The sequence below is a fragment of the Epinephelus fuscoguttatus genome, linkage group LG14, assembly GCF_011397635.1.
Source record: "Epinephelus fuscoguttatus linkage group LG14, E.fuscoguttatus.final_Chr_v1".
NCBI lineage: Eukaryota > Metazoa > Chordata > Actinopteri > Perciformes > Serranidae > Epinephelus > Epinephelus fuscoguttatus.
Window position 1 is genome coordinate 29,476,214 of NC_064765.1, and position 16,973 is coordinate 29,493,186.

Here is a 16,973-nt window from a genome sequence, read left to right on the forward strand (position 1 = left end):
AAAATAAAAACAAAACAAAATAACAACTGAGATGGATGATAATAAATACAACAAATTCAATAAACAGATTCTGGTTAACAGCAAAAATCAAATCTTACATTTTTGATGAGGAGTAGGAGGGAGTATACAGTTATTGTTTCGTTCCCCTTCTCTTCTACTAGTTAATTCATTCATTAACATCAAGTTGTATGTACAAAATGAATGTCATACTGTGTCAGTAAAACTTAACTGTCTTCACAGCCTTTCCTCGGTGTTATAATAACTCTGGAAAATAATATTTTTGTATCTCTTCTTGTACTGAGTTAGGTTTGTGTTTCTCTTGAATTCCTCATCCAAGTCATTCCACAGTTTCACCCCACAGATTGAAATATACATACTTTTGATATAGTCCAATCAGGAGAGACAGAGGAATGAAGTAAAGATAATATTTAATATGGATACTGATTAAGATTTAACAGAAGTCTTTGGTGTATGGACACCAGAGGGAGATATTTTGTGATTGGGGGACATCTAAGCGGCAGCAAGATAAATCCCCCCATGGAGTCCAGACCTTTATGGTGGTGGCTGCTAACTCTGAGGCTGCTGACTGCTGAGGCAGATGAGGCTGATGAATCTGTGAAGACTACTTAGTGATGGGGAGGTGGAGGGTGCGCACGACTGCAGCAAGAAAGAACTGCAGCAGAGAAAGAGCCATATTTAAAATGAGGAGCAGTCGGATGATAGGCTGACAGAGAAAGGTGTGTCGCTGTGCTATTGGTTGATTGTGAATCAGCTGAAAAGCAGCCGATGATTCAACTGACAGACCCTCACAATGACACCTAGTGATAGTGAGTAGCATGTGTGCGAGGAGTGAATGGCAGGGTGAGAAAGAAAACTGATAGCTTGAGCATGAAAAGTATTGTCTTCCTGACTGAACTTTCACGAGAGCTTCATTTGTATGAACACAAAGTTTCTATATAACTGTGAGTAAATCCTCCTGGATAAATGGTTCAAAGTAGTGGCTGTGTGTGATAATGTAGTAGTAGTTGTAGTTTGTTGCCAAAGGAGTGTTTTGAGGATGTATTAGTAAGAGGGGGGTGTTTTGCATTTAGTTACAGGCTCCATCTGATAATGCAAATGATCCAGACTTTCTGTAAAGGGAAGTTACATGAGAGGCGTTATTCAGGAACCAGTTTATACTTAGGAGAGAAAAACAAATGCATACAGTACATGTAGTGTTTTACCCCTGCACATCCACCATGTCTTTGTCATGGTTATTTGTCAGTATCGTGGGTTTATTTTGCCCTTGTTCGGGAGAGAATGGTCTTCTGCATGCATACTCTTCTGGGGACATCATCATTGGAGGACTTTTCCCTATTCATTCACGAACCAACAGGAGCACAATGCCTGGATCACTTGCCTGCCATGAGTAAGTATGCTCTCATTGAAATTAGTCACTGATATGAGTATGATTATTATTATATAAATATATTTTACTGTGGAAATTCCATCTTTCCTCTGTCAATCTTTGCAGCTATGCTGTCCAATCGTTCCTTCACAGTCAAGTGATGATATACGCCATAAGAGAAATAAACGAGCGCACACCAAGGGTTCTACCCAACATCACCATAGGATATGACATCTATGACACCTGCGGAGATGTCAGCTTTGCCATCATTGCAACACTCCAGTTGCTGAAGAACCAGTCAGACCCTCAGAGCTGTTTAGTACCTGCAAGCTCTCAATCTGCTTTAACTGAACCCAAAACAAAGGCAGTGATAGGCGAACACTCCTCTGAAGTATCAATAGCTGTTGCACGAGTTGTTGCTCTGTCATCAGTTGCCCAGGTATGTCTTCTCTGTACTTGATAGTGTCCCATTAACTACATTTAAAAATGCAATATGTTTCTGACGCCTTTGCATAGTTTGAGTCTAATGATGAGATTATAGCAGAATTCCTATCTAAATCTAAGAATCTGTAATATTTAATGCAAAAATTGTTATAAATGTAATATTTTGTGTTTAAATCTAGACTGGTCACTGTTGCAAACAGAGCAGAACAATTTTAACATGATTTACTCCTGTTTGTTACAGATTAGCTATGCTTCAACTAGCGAGATTCTCAGCAGGAAGTTGAAGTTCCCCACTTTTTTGCGAACAATACCTAGTGATGAATTTCAGACAAGGGGCATTGCTGAAATGGTGAGGAGGTATAATTGGAAAACAGTGGCCATTGTAGGAAGTGATGATGAGTACGGGAGGTACGGCAGTGATAACCTCGAGAACATCTTTAGTGAAACAAATGATCCCTGCATTGACTTCATTAGCATCCTGCCTGATTACTTCTCCCAGAACGATTTAAAAGCCCACAAGACACAGGCTGAGCTGATAAGCAATATCAATAAGTCCTCTGCCGAGGCCGTCATCCTGTTCACCAAGGAAGTCAATGTTGCTGTCATCATTGAAGCAGCTATTAAATACAACCTCAACAGAACTTGGATTGCAAGTGATACATGGTCCACCTCTACAGAGATCTCTGCACTGCCAGGCATTAAGATGGCTGGGGAGGTGTTCGGATTCATCTCAAAGAGGAACGAGCTGTCTGGTTTTAAAGACTATGTCATCTCCATGTTCAACGGGTTCAACGGGACCATGAACGGCATTCTTGAAGATTACCTGACTCGCTATCCACTTTGTTCTTACCAGTCTGAGGAGAACAGAGAAAGTAACTGCTCGCTAACAAACAGCCAACAGGGATCCAAGCAATGTCTGGACCCAAGCTGCTTAGCCACTTATATTGACCAGGATTTAGTATACAATGTCTACCTGGCTGTTCAAGTCATTGCTGAGGGTCTCAGGCGCTTGCTTAAGTGTGACAACCACAAGTGTGAACGTAATACCAAATTTACAGCCTTGGAGGTACAGTAAAGTTATATGTTATTGTAATTTTTTTGGAAATATGCTTGATGATAAAAAGATTGATACCACTCTATCTGTCTGATAAATATAGGGGTACAGCCAGCATCTAGCTAACTTAGCCTAGCATAAAGACTGGAGGGAAAGACCAACCAGCACTTTCAAAGCTCACTTATGAACAAGTTATATTGTGTTTGTTTAATCCATTAACAAAGAAGTGTAAAGATTTCCTTAAGTCATGATGTCACCATGAGGTTGCTAGCAAAACAATGAAAAACTTAAGGAACTACTCCTGGAACTACGGCAGGAACCCCCATAAAACTGCAATTTACACATAACGGATAATACTAGTGAGATACAGGCCCATTATGTGAATTACTGAGTTTTAGAGGTGCTTGTAGCCCAGTGTAGCCTCCACCCCCCCATATCCAGTCCTTATCCTAAGCTAAGCTACTGGTAGTGGGAACAAACAAACACATGAACAAACATGAAGATGACTTTTTTTGTTATTGAATAAATTTACCTATAATATCCTTACACTACAAATTTCCCAACATCTTTGGAAATCACCTGTGTGAAATATTTCCTGTTTAATGGTTTGTCATTTTGTTAGAACAGAGGCAATACTAAGAACATTTCTTTCATTTTACATCATTGTATTTTTGTTTATGTTTATATTTACAGCTTCTTATGGAAATCAAGAGAGTCAACTTCACTGTACACAACTCACATATAGTCTTTGACCACAATGGAGACCCCACAAGTTTAGGATATGATATTATATATTGGAACATGACTACAGAGCTCACACGCATAACAACCATTGGAGAATACTGGCCCAGTGGAGAAATCAAAGTCCCAAATGATCTTGTTCAAAATATGACGGTAAGATCAAAATTTCATCATAGATTTATTTCCCCAAATAATCTATATCTCTATCCAAATATCATGTTGTACCAATTCTGTTTTGTCTTTAAAGGTCACAGTGTACAACTGCTCTAAAACATGCCAACCAGGACAACAGTTGAAGAAGCATGGCAAAAAGTGCTGCTATGATTGTGTTCCTTGTGCAGATGGAGAGTTTTCTGTCGGAAATGGTGAGTGCTTTATTATGAATCTCAAGCAACAGTTTCTATCTATCTATCTATCTGTCTGTCTATCATGGTTGCATGACTTTAACGTCGCCACCAAAACCAGGTTGTGGAGTTATGTTCAGCGCGGTTTGATGTGATGATGCTCTGTAGTCTCATCTAGACACTTGTTAGCAAATGTCTCAAGACACGGAAAGGCTTCCAAATTCACAAGTAGCGTATTTACTGGTGTACGTCTTGTAACAAAGTGTGAAAGTCTCTTAAACTGATGTTAACCACAGACCTTATTTCAGGCATCTAACCAAAAACCCATTCAAAAAACCCATTGACTTTAAGACAAGGGAACAGGAAGTGCTAAAATGCTAACTCATTTCCAGGTTTTAGGACTCATTACTGGGGCACTCTGTTTGGGACTCTTTGTACATATTTTGCACTACACTGTAATTTTTATTTTACTGTTTAAACTCTTTTATTCTAGCCTACTACCTGACTTTGTTTTAGTCCCTTGAAAGGTCCAGTGTGCATCTATTGGCAGAAATGGTATATAATATTCACAACTATGTTTTCATTAGTTTCTAATCACCTGGAACTATGGACTGCCAAATCTCTGTTACCTTACAATGAGCCATTTATATCTACATACTTCCTCTTCAATAGAAGAGTAAGAAGTGTAACTTGACTGTCACACTGCTGCTCTGTTTACTGTAATGGTGACCAGAGGCTGTGGTTTGGTGTTATCTCATGTATGTAAAACAGGACTTTCTATATTTAATCACATAATCCTTTTCAATGGATTTTTTTTTCATAATAAATATTGCTTCCCTCATGCACTTAAATTTGCATGTCTGTGTTTGACTCTATAGGTGCGGAGTGTAAACCCTGCGGTTTAAAGGAGTATTCGTCTCCACAGAGGGATAGGTGTTTGAATAAAACTGTTGAATTCCTAGAGCGGTCAGATCCCTTCGTTATCTTTTTAAGCTGCTTGGAAGTCTTTGGTATAATTGTTACCATTGTGTTTGCTATTTTGTTCATAATCAATCGAAGCACTCCCATTGTGAAGGCTGTTGGAGGTTACTTGTGTTTCTTGGAGCTTTTTTCCTTGCTGGCCTGCTTCTGCCTCACATTCAGCTTCGCAGGAAAACCCACTGTAGCTTCCTGCATGGCAGGCCTGCCTCTCTTTGGCATAGTCTTCTCCCTCTGCATCTCCTGCATCCTGGCCAACCTTCTCCAAATCTTAGTGGGCTTCAACTTTAACCTGAAGATAGGATCCTGGATTGAGAAGTTCAATCAGCCGGTGCTTGTGGTGACCGTCGTCTCTGGGATCCAGGTGGCCTTGTGTGTGTCATGGCTTTGTTTTCATCCCCCACTCCCTGACCCAAGGGATTCAAACCAGACCATCCTGCATCAGTGTCACAAAGGCTCCAGTTACTTCTTTATTGCAATGTTAGGCTACAACGCTCTCTTGGCCCTGATCTGTTTCCTGATTGCATTCAAAGGCAAACAGTTGCCAGATCTTTATAAAAATGCAAGTTTAATCACCGTCAGCATGCTGCTGTTTTTAATAGTCTGGATTTTCTTCATCCCGATATATATCACAATGATTGGGGAGTACAAACGAGCTATTGAAAGCGCAGCCATTCTCATTTCTAGCTACAGCATCCTGGGCTGTCACTTGGCCCCAAAGTGTTACATTATGGTCTTCAGGAAAGAGATTAATAACAAGAGTGCCATTACCGCGTACATCAGGAAGCATTATGAGCAAACAGGTGAGGCTGTGGTGAAGTGATAATTTCACATGCACATCTACATCAATTCCCGCACAGAAATACGTCTTCTTGTGGTGAAACTACACATCGTTTTTACACTTACTTACACAAATTAAATACGGCGTGTAACGAGCTTTAGTTAGGGTGGTAGGCAGATTTTATTTTGTTGACTAGCTGTTTTCCTTTTTCCAGTCTATGTAGCCTTTGTGTTTAACAAACACGAGAGTGCTATCCACCTACTCATCCAACTATCTGTCAGAAGCTGAATAAATGTATTTCCCACATAGACAACCTGCTCCTATAACAATTAGAGAGCCATCAGTCACACGCTGCATGTACACTATACTACTTGTGTCTGTATAGTATTTGCCACTTGTATGCATTTATCAGAAGTTCTCAAGGTTGTGTCAATGATACATCTGTAACCAGAACTCCTACTTTATTGCTGTTACCACCACTGCTGCTTTAACATGGCATATTTTAAAAAGAAATCAAGTTTATCATCCCTACTCTCTTGAGCTGTCATGTTTAAAGACATTTGATTCTGTGTGCTTTTGATTTAGTTTTATATTATAATGTAAAGCTTTTAAAAGGTTTACATGCTTAACAGTTATGCAGGAGTGGTATACCAAATATGATGTTCAGGCTGAATTCTGTTTGTTTCCTATGTATATATTGTGTAACTTGACTATCACACTGCTACACTGTATACTGTAATGGTGACTAGATAATTGGTTTGTGTTTCCTCATGTATGTAAATGAAAATATTCTGTATTTTAAGTCACACAAATTCCTTTTTAAACTACTCCTTAAACAATCAGACAGTCATCAGTCACACACTGCGTGCACACTGTCCTACTTGGGTCTGTCATATGCAAAACATTTGCAGTGGTATTTGCTACTTGTATGCATTTATTAGAAGCTCTAACAGTTGCGTCAGTGATGCATTTGTAACCGGAACACTTACTTTACTGCTGTATTACCTCTGCTGCTAAATCATAACATGTTCTGTAAAGAAATTAAGATATTCTATCGTCCTGACTCCTTTGAATTGTCAGTTTTAAAAAACCATTGTAGTGTGTATGCAAGGTCAGCACAAGTGTCTGTTTTTGTAATGTGGTTACTTTTTACTTTTCATCTACAATCTTACTATATAATGATGAAAACTCTGTCTGTGTGTCTGTTCCACGTTTTTCTCCTCACTGACTTGGTCAATCCATGTGAAATGTGGCATACTGGTAGAGGGTCATGGGAGGATGCGAATGAAGCAATATTACATCAATTGGCCAAAGGGGGGCGCTATAGCAACCGATTTAAATTGCAAACATTGAATGGGCATATCTCATGCGCTGTATGTCGTAGAGACATGAAACTTTGCACAGAGATGCCTCTCCTCATGAGGAACAAATTTGCCTCAAGAACCCATAACTTCTGGTTATATAGATTTTCCGCCATTTTGAATTTTTTGAAAAACACTTCAAATCCATCTCTTCCTAGGAAGTTTGACCAATCTGCATGAAACTCATAATCTTGGGACCAATATCTAAAGTTACCTCTTGGCAAAAGTTGGAAAACTTTCTAAAACTGAGCTTCTATAAGGCAATGAATATTGCGGAGGGCGTGGCTCATCACATAAAGGTGTATAACATCTCAAGGGTTTCACCGATCACCACGCAACTTTGTAGGCATATGACCACACATAATCTGAGGGGACCCCTCCATTATTGACCCCATCAAACAAAATGGGGGCACTAGAGAGCTAATTTCTTATCTAGGCCTAACCACCATATGGGTTTTTACTAAACTTGGTAGATATGTAGAACAGGACGCCTCAAGGTGACTGGAGAAATTTAACTCTAATTGGCAACTGGGTGGCGCTATAACAACAGAAAAATGCTTAAAAATGGCTAAAATGTGACTGATCGCTGTGGCTCCCCCTGTGGCCAAATGTTGGGTTTTTTTCTAATTTTTGGTATGACTAAGTCATGGTATGGTATGCTGCTGCAACAAGGGCTAGCTGCATCTTTCCCATGCGAACTACCAGTGCGTCCCACTTTTAAGTCAATACCACATATAAACACTTTAACTATGTGCCTTTCAACGTGCTATCTCAGCTACTAATGTAGAGTTTTAGCCCACTAACTATCCCACTATTGACAATGGTACTTCTGTACTTTCAATAAAGCAATTGTACTATTAAATTCACAAAAACTCTGTCTGAATACATTGCTCTTCTTAATGGGTTCAGCTGACTATTTAATCTGCAATTTCCTATGACCTGTATCCTAAACACACACCATGTGAAACTGTACACGGGCAACTGTGCACTCAATGGGTTTGGACTAGTATACACAATTTAAACAATATATAGAGTATAATGGAGCCTACACTTTTAGAATAAGGTAGAGTGTAACATTTTTAGTAAACAGCATATCGTTGACAATGCACACTGTTTAAATAGTGTATACAGAATAATATACATAATTAAATCGTATCAGCTGACAACAGTCGTGGGAAGCAACTGGTTACATGAAACTAGTTGCATGTAATCAAAATACAAAATAAATGTATTTTAACTCAGTTACAGTTACTGAGGAAAGAAAGATGTAATTTTTCAGCTTTATTTCCCAGAATAAATCAAATAGTAATCAAATGTAATAAGTTACATTATTTTGATGAAGTCATTAAAATGGTACAAACAGGGTCATTTGAAATCTATAACCTATTACGCTATAACGTATTACGCTCTATAACTCAAATGTTTAACATCTGTGAAGAGTGATGTTTTGTCAAAAAGGGCTGTATATGGAGTAAATGAATAAATCATGTATGAATAACAAATGACTGAGTAAGTTAATAATTAAACTTTAAGATACTTTGTAAATACCCCAGCACCTCCTTTGTGCCTTGAAATTTTGTCCATGGGCGTTCACTGCACCAACATGGATTTGGAGATACATTTTTTACAGCCTGAACTTTTCCTTGAACACTACTAGACACATATAAAACACAACCACACACCAAACAGTCAGCCACACTTAAAAAGCCTCTATTTGCCACAATAGATTATTATTCCAAATACAATGTGTTTCCTAAAATAACTCAAAAACTGTGAAGGAATAGCAGAAAGAAATATACAATATAAAGGTATACTTTAAAATACAAAACAAAGGCCTTAACTTTATGGATGTTACGTCACTTAACTATGCCTAAATGTAAAACATGTTGTAAATGTACGAACTAGGTGTATTGAATATATGCATGTATCAACATATTACTGTTACTACAGAGTAATAAACTATTAAGGGTCAGATTACTCACATCACATCACAACACACACACACACACACACACACACACCATATATTCCCATTTACCCTTAAGGTCTCAGTGAAAACTGTTATGTAAGTGAAGTGACTCTGGAACAAAGTTGACTTGTTATCTCTAAGGTTTGGCATGTTATATAATGCAGTTGCTGCATTCTGTGAACTCCACGAAAGGTCAGGCTTGGCTTGATAATCTACACTCCAGGTCCAGACAAAACATATCTGAGTGTTATCTAAGTAAAAGAGTATACTTAAGGGTGATGATTCTATGCTGGCATCCAAGATCAATCACCTTGCAGTTGTATGCAACAACAGTCGACAGGTAACAGTGACAAGAGGGGAAATTAATCCATCACAGGCAGACCTGGTTTCAAATCAGTTCCAACTTTCAACACTAGGTGGAACTGTTGAGACACCCTGTGAATAGTGTTCTACAGTCCAGTCAATGCATTTTAATATTTTTACCCCACATGTACAAAGAAACACAACATCTATTATTCGGCTCTGCACCTAATGCTTTATTTATTAAAAAAATACAAAACTTCAAAAAGTTTCCATAGGAAAGCATAATGAATTTGCAATCCCGTCTCTTTCATATCCATTTCAAATGTATGGTTTAACACTGCTTCTTATTAATATCAGAACAGACTTCTTGCCTAAGAGTTACAAAAAGTAAAAATAAAATAAGGAGGAGAAGAGGAGAGGTGCAGTCTGCTTCTTGAGTCCCTGTATTTTAAGTGTTAATCTTGAAGATTTGATATTGGTCGCGCCTCATATTTATCCCAGTCAGTGTTCGCTGACTGGGATAAATATGAGTATGACATGCTTGACATGGGCAGCTGAAATGTCTAGTCTGTTCATGTATCTATAGTGCTGTCAGAGAAACTGTTTCAAATGCTACAGCCATATGGGCACAGACACACTATATGATGGTTTGACATGCAGAATGTGACACATGCATCTTGCGAGCGAGTTCCTGTGTGTACCAGTACATATCCAAAACGTAACACAAATGACTATGATCATGATCAGCAGAAGCATTTACACTGCACAATTGCACTGCATAGCTGAAAAGGTTTTGGGACAAAAAAAAAAAAAGTTGTGTCTGGATATGTTAACATCTTGAGGATTAACACTTGAGAGGTTCTGTACAGAAGTGGAGATCATGGAAAAGATAAATAGAAACATAGCAGCCATGTTTGAGGAATTAAATCACCCCTCCAACCACCTCTTTGCAACTAGCAAGGGATGCCACTTCAGATGTTAACAGGGCTTTAAAAGGGTCACCCTATATTTTGCAGGTGAGTCAGCACTAGTGATTGCCTAGGGTGGAAGCAATCTGCTACTATTCTTTTTCATAGTATTAATAGCATAAGAAACCCTTCACCTTTTGGACTTAAGCTATAGATTCACGTGTTGTGAGTCCTATGGTGATGTGAAACAGTGAAGTAGTTGCTTGGCGATTTATTCTGCAAAGCAAAGGTTTCTCTCCCTACCTACACTAATTCTGTTCAGCAAATAGCTTCTTTATGAACTACAGTACTCCAGTTCCTACAGTTATTCCTCCAAATTCAGGTGGGAAGACTGCAGCAACAAGTTTAAGTACAGAGTTGCCCTGTAACACACACAGAGACACTCAGAGTGTGATTCAGCCTCATTTCATTGAGGGCTGATCCCCGCTTCCATACAGAACACAGAAATTTGTGCAACAACATGTCCCTCTCATTCTCCTGTCAAGTAACTGGCCTTGAAATGTCACGTACATTTGGGAAGAAGGGGGGGAAAAAAAGGATAGAGAACCCTCTCCAATAATTAATAACAAAAAGGATGCTAGATCTGAAGAACATTATGTGCTGAAACCACGTGGGCCTGGCAGGGCTTAGTGGGCATCTCCAAGCTGCTCTCTCGACCGCAACAGGCTGGCACTTCAAACAGGCAAGACTCCTCCACAGGAGCTGGCATGCCCTGGGAACAAATCTGCTGCACATGTTGCCTGTAGAGGACAATGCAGATAAAAGTTAAGACTGTCAAAAGATCCGCTTAAAGTTTCCTCATGAGCAGACTACTCTGGACAACCATCTACTCACCAGGCAGTACGGGACATGACGTAGTGTATGTCAGGTCTTTGGAAGCCATTGAAGGTGGAGGCGGCGGCCACAGTGTAGGCACCCATGTTCTCAAAGACCAGCCAGTCGCCTACCTGCATGTCAGGCAGGTTGCACTGCTCAACAATGCGATCAAGGCCATCGCATGTTGGGCCCCAGATACTGCAGGGGTACATGACCTCATCTGGCTTTGGCTTCTATTAGTATAAGGGGAGGGGGGTGGGTAAAAAAAAAAAAGACGACATGATCCATTACCAGTTGTTTCACCTTTCACTGACCTGTATGTATAAGGAGAAACTTTGCTACTTTTTCCAATCCTTGAATTCCACTTACTTTATGTAGTGTTGGCAAACAGTGAGCGTGATCATAGAGTATACAGTTGAAGGATCCATACACGCCATCGTTGACATAGTACATCAAGGTTCTATCATTGGTCCCCTCGTCTTCCTCTGTAAAGAAAAGCACAAAATCATTTTAATATTGAGATATGTTACAAATATTTAAGAATCAAGTCATTTTCTAAAATCATAGTAATTGTTCTAAATACATATATGTTACCGTCAGAAGCTGATTCATCGTCCATGATGACTTTCTTGGCAATGATGTTGACAACCAGTGTGTAAGCAGAGGCCACATAAAAGCGGCCTGGCTCAGCAATGACCCTGATACCAGTGTCTGCAGGGAAATACTTGTCCAGGGCTGGATTGATTACTGCTGTGATCTAGCAAGGGGAAAAAGTGTCCACAGGTAAATATATATCAGACTATAAAAAAAGCACTTATCTTGAGGTAGTGCTACTGATGTTGCAGCTAAATGTACGAAGACTTGTTAAGCCCATGAAATAGCACATGATTGAAAATTTGCAAGATACCTCTTCAAATTTGAGTTCAGTATCGTCTGAACCAGGGAAACCCCCTCCAATGTCTAACAGGTCCATGTTGAAGCCCAGCTCATCCTAGAGGTCACAAATTTCAGATTCTCAGTTCAGTACACTGGGTGAAACACACACTTTATTACAGCTGTACATGCATCTCTGTCACAACTCACCCCCATATCGAAGACACAGCGGGCATCAGCAATAGCCTGGGTGTAGGTCTCAGGATCATTGCAGCCGCTGCCAACATGGAAACTGACGCCGATCACATCCAGCTCCAGTTCTTTAGCGCGCTCCAGAAGACCTCGACAAGCTTTGAGTGGGGCCCCAAACTTCACACTCAGGCGACACACTGACTTTGAGTCATCTGTGGCAATACGCAGCACCAGCCTGGACACAAAGCAGAAACATGGTAAATGAAAGGGAAAATGGAGACAAGAAGGCAGATGGGTAAAAAGAAAATGCCACTGAAGCCTTCATATTGTGAATGCTAAAATGTCTCACTTGGCATTGTCATGACAGCGGGCCACTTTCATGAGTTCCACCTCGCTATCAAAAGTCATCATCTGGACTCCATGGGCAGACGCATACTTGATCTGAGAAACTTGCTTGCAGGGGTTGGCATAGATGATTCTGCTTGGATCCACTCCCAGAGACTGAACCATCTGAATCTCCGTCTAGAGGGGGACAATGCCAAGAGTCAGCGAAAAAACAGTGCTATTTTAAAAACACGAGCTGCCAGTGCAATTTCAGCAAGTTTATCAAGAGAGCTTTGCATCGTATTATTCAGAGAGCACCTAGTGCTATGGGAATTTTCCGACACACACCTTGCTTGCACAGTCAAAGCCAGTTCCCAGGGATGCCAGCGTCATAACTACAGCCCGGCTGTCGTTGCATTTGACAGCATAGAAAGGAGTGACACGAGGCAGGGCCCTCACCCAGCGCAGGTGTTTCTTTAGTACATCTCCCAAGTCACAGACATAGAAGGCATCCCTGTCATCCTGTAATGGAGGGACGAATAAAGAAAGGGAACATATGCATTAAATGAAAACATTTTAAAACATAGAATATCACATGATACATTGTGAACAATAAACACTGTGTGCAATATTAAAACTGACATTTACACCACCATGGTCTGGAGTTACATAAAAGGAAATACAATTCAGACAAAGCAATTCAAGTAACCTGAACAAGTGAGGAGGTCATTTAAACCGCTTGCTTTCAGTTGCATCCTGTTGATTTCACTGAACAGATGGTGCCATCTGATCCCCTAAACAATGTCAGCACAGGATGCTTACCGTCATGGATGTCTCATTGATCTTCTGCTCAACAATATCCCGGGCAGAGAAGCCCTCCTCCAGGAAAGAGAAGTCAACCTCGGTGGCAGTGGCAGTGTTCATGGTCACAAGAAGTCCTTTTGATTAGTCACTAGTAAACTGAAAAAGGGGGTGGAGGACATAGAGATTACATTCAGCTTTGAGAACACGGTGTCTTTTGTGCCTGTGATAATGAAAGCCCATTTTATTACCCACTCCTAGGCAAATCTCAAACAGTGCAACTGTGAGCAATTCCCAAAACATAGTTCTTGACTGAATAACAATTGCGTTACAGTGTAATCGGTTTAAGATGGCAATGCAGTATTGAATCAAGCTCAAACTGCATAAAGTGAGACACTTACTTGGATATGAAAGAGATGAAATTTAGTGTTGCTGTTCCTCAGGTGCAGAGAAGCCAAGGGGGCTCACCGGTGAAGTTAAATCCCTTCAAATATGACTCAAGGCCAGGGCCTGCTGAGTAGCCAGTGTGCGTCTTCCTACAGTGATGATTCTGTGAACAAGAGCATTTTTAAGTTTTTTTTAAATTAAAAAAAAAAAATGCATTTCCTGAAAAGGAGGAAGCTGGGTCACGAAATAAGTTGCAGAACTCTAAATGTATTCTGTTTTTGAGCTACAAGCAATTTTATATTTATAAATTTAACAAAGCTACAGATGATTCTATTTAAACCATTACTTTCTGTCATAAAATTGACAAAACTTGTGGCATGCTCAAGACATACACGTGCAGCCTCTTGTCTAATAGCGCTCCTTTCTATAACTACTATGTCATGAGTCATGATTACTTGGTACAGTCTGCACAGAGAAGTCACTGAAAGCCCCAAGTGCTTAAGTCCCGCCCACTCAAGATTTAATCCAGTTAAAAAGAAGATAGGCCTGTAACGTAGAAGAATGACGTGAATACGAACCAATCGGCGACTAACAAATGACGCCAACGTCAATATGCCGGTTCCGCGTAGAGCCGTTCGTGCCATGAGGTGATCTAGCATATGAAGTTACTGATAACGTGGTTCAGCCAAGTAAACGCCAACATCATAAGAATTTGTTCATCGTAACATCGACACACCAAAGTCTACGGCCCTGACAAGTTAACACCACGTGCTAACGTAATGCCAGTTAGTTAGCGAGGTGAAGATAATAATTGCGAAAATGACGTTAGCTAACCCGCCGCCTGTCACACCGGCCACGTCGTAATATTAGGTAACACTCAATAGCGATTCAATTTTGATTCAAATTGGCATTACAGTTATGGTAATGTAGCGAAAATACCCAACCCTTAAACAATAAAACAACCATTTAGTCATTGTCCTGTTTGAGCCGCCACAACCGAATCAGCCTGCTACTTGCTACCGTTAACGTTAGCTAAAAAGCATTTAAGCTAAAATGTGACGTCGTTAGTTGTGAGATATCGAAAATACATTGCCTACCTTAAAAAGCATTTACAAAGAGTGTGTCCATGAGACCAGAATGCTGGGATAAAAAAATAAAGCGGGTTCTCTCCACAAAGAAATCCGCTACTAGATGTTTCAACCCTACTAGGACTGAAACTGGAGTGGAAGCCGGCAAGAGATCCCGACAGTATTTATAGAGAGCTCGTTGCTACGGCAACGCAGCCAGCTGAAACCGGCCTCCCATCCACGTATGAACCGGTTTAGGCTTGTAACCTCATCCACATGGTGGGAAAGACTGGTCAGACAGACAGACAGGCAGACACGGACCACCATACAACTACTTAGAAAACACAAGATTACTTAACACAGCCAGTTCAAACAGACCGTCTATCTGTTATGTAAAAAAAAAAAAAAAAAAAAAAGAAAGACAAGATGGATAGTTATTTAACTGTTATTAGCACTCACAAGACTGTCCAGCCCCAGCTTGTACTTCTCACGTAAAAACTTGTGTTGTCTCTTTTGCCAAGTGCTTACTGTGAAAATAAATTTGAGCTTATGAAAATAGGAGTACGTTATCTGAAGTTTGTCTTTTGAGAAAGTCCAAATATTAAAGAAAAGGCCTGCATGACAGTGGTGTAGTGGAGGGTATAAGCAGGTACATAGGGTATACCCACTACTTTTTCTGGTTGTTTACAATATACCCACCTGTCAGCCAAAAGCCATTGCAATAGGCTTTATAGGACATATACCCAATTCCTTCTTCGTAACCTATTCATCTACCAAGTAGGTGACCCACTTCATCAACTACCACTACAAGACTGGATGTAGCAAAACATGCTCTGATAAACAGTAAGATTTAAATCAGTTAAACTAATCATATAGCCCAGTTGATTATATGTTTCAGTAGTTTTGCAAGCAAAAATGCCACACATGCTCAGGCTTGATCAAATCCAATAATTAAAGTATTCATTGGCCAGAGCCCTAGAGCGTTTTTATGCATACATCTACCTGACTTCATGATGATGACATCAGTACAGGTTCCTGCACTGCATTTGTGTTTTCCCCAGAGGTGCTCACTCACTGTCTGGCTTTGACTGGCAGCATGGCCTCAAGGATGTGACCTGGCTTGATGGCAGTCTGTTCAGTCTCATACTGAGGTCTTGACCTACCTGATGAGATTAAAGGAGATCACAAGATGACTCAGAGACAGCAACGTGTCAACACAGGCACATATGTCAACAACAGCTCTTTAAAGCCATGTTCTGAGAACATTTGTATCATATCTATATCCTTCTTCAAGTTTGTATAACAAACGTGGGCCATGAATTGAAACACACACGCTACCGGAAATCACAAAGAATGATATGCAGGTTTTTTAAAAATATTTTATGGTGCTTCTACTCTTAAGCTGTAAGATGCTTTTTCACCCACAGCCCACAAATCCCTGTCCTCCACACATTTCCTATGGAGCTACATTTGTTTCTTTATTATTCAGTCAAACAGAGTAGGTTTTGCAATCAAAAAAAAGATCTGAGAGCAAAAGTATCAATATTGCAATCAAAGATGTTATGTTATGTAATGCAAGTAATGCAAGTAAAAAATGATTGATCAAAAATGCAAATCCAAAAATTTTGTTTGCGAGTAATTTTTTTCCGTTTCCAAGTCAAAAAGTTTTGCGAGTAAAAAGTTGAAGGTGGTGGGTGGGGCCTAAACTGAAAGCTGTAAGACACGTCTCTATTGGCCAGTCTTGATCGGAATGACAGCTTGCAAAGCAACATGGGAGTTCTGTAGTTCACAGGGAATTCAATGCGGGAGCTGCCGCGAAAATCAATCAGCAGGTATGTTTATACATAACTAATAATAGCAAGAATGTTATATTTGAACTGGTGCATGTAGATTGCTTTTGTTTAGCCAGGGCAGAACTATTCGACGGCGTAACGGTCAGCATCGTCGATACCCCGGGGTGTAGCAGTAATGCCGACAGTAGAGTGTTTCCAGTGGGAGAGAGGAAATCGTGGGTGTAGCCCGCTCTGTATGGAGCCACGTCAAACCCACCAATAGAAACTCTTCTCTCATCCATCAGCGTAGGCCCCGCCTACGCAGTTGAACTTGCAAGCAAAACTTTAACTCGCAAGCAAAGAGTTCTGATTTAAAAGCAAAATGATCCCACGTTTTTACTCACAAACTTG

At 40.1% G+C, this 16,973-nt stretch overlaps 2 protein-coding genes across 2 annotated transcripts; one reads left to right on the forward strand and one right to left on the reverse strand.

Annotated features, from left to right (window-relative positions):
- Positions 1 to 1,144: 1,144 nt before the first annotated feature.
- On the forward strand, positions 1,145 to 7,896 carry LOC125900787 (G-protein coupled receptor family C group 6 member A-like). The gene is made up of 6 exons (XM_049596008.1): positions 1,145 to 1,408; positions 1,514 to 1,826; positions 2,073 to 2,897; positions 3,579 to 3,779; positions 3,874 to 3,991; positions 4,849 to 7,896. The coding sequence occupies exons 1-6, from the start codon at positions 1,197 to 1,199 to the stop codon at positions 5,769 to 5,771; spliced, it is 2,592 nt and encodes an 863-aa protein (XP_049451965.1). The 5' UTR covers positions 1,145 to 1,196; the 3' UTR covers positions 5,772 to 7,896.
- A 1,658-nt stretch (positions 7,897 to 9,554) lies between these two features.
- odc1 (ornithine decarboxylase 1) lies at positions 9,555 to 14,985 on the reverse strand. The gene is made up of 11 exons (XM_049596934.1): positions 14,821 to 14,985; positions 13,738 to 13,886; positions 13,358 to 13,495; positions 12,884 to 13,057; positions 12,561 to 12,733; positions 12,230 to 12,446; positions 12,054 to 12,137; positions 11,741 to 11,903; positions 11,516 to 11,631; positions 11,165 to 11,379; positions 9,555 to 11,070 (listed from the first exon to the last, which is right to left on the reverse strand). The coding sequence occupies exons 3-11, from the start codon at positions 13,457 to 13,459 to the stop codon at positions 10,908 to 10,910; spliced, it is 1,407 nt and encodes a 468-aa protein (XP_049452891.1). The 5' UTR covers positions 13,460 to 13,495; positions 13,738 to 13,886; positions 14,821 to 14,985; the 3' UTR covers positions 9,555 to 10,907.
- Between the last annotated feature and the right edge of the window lie 1,988 nt (positions 14,986 to 16,973).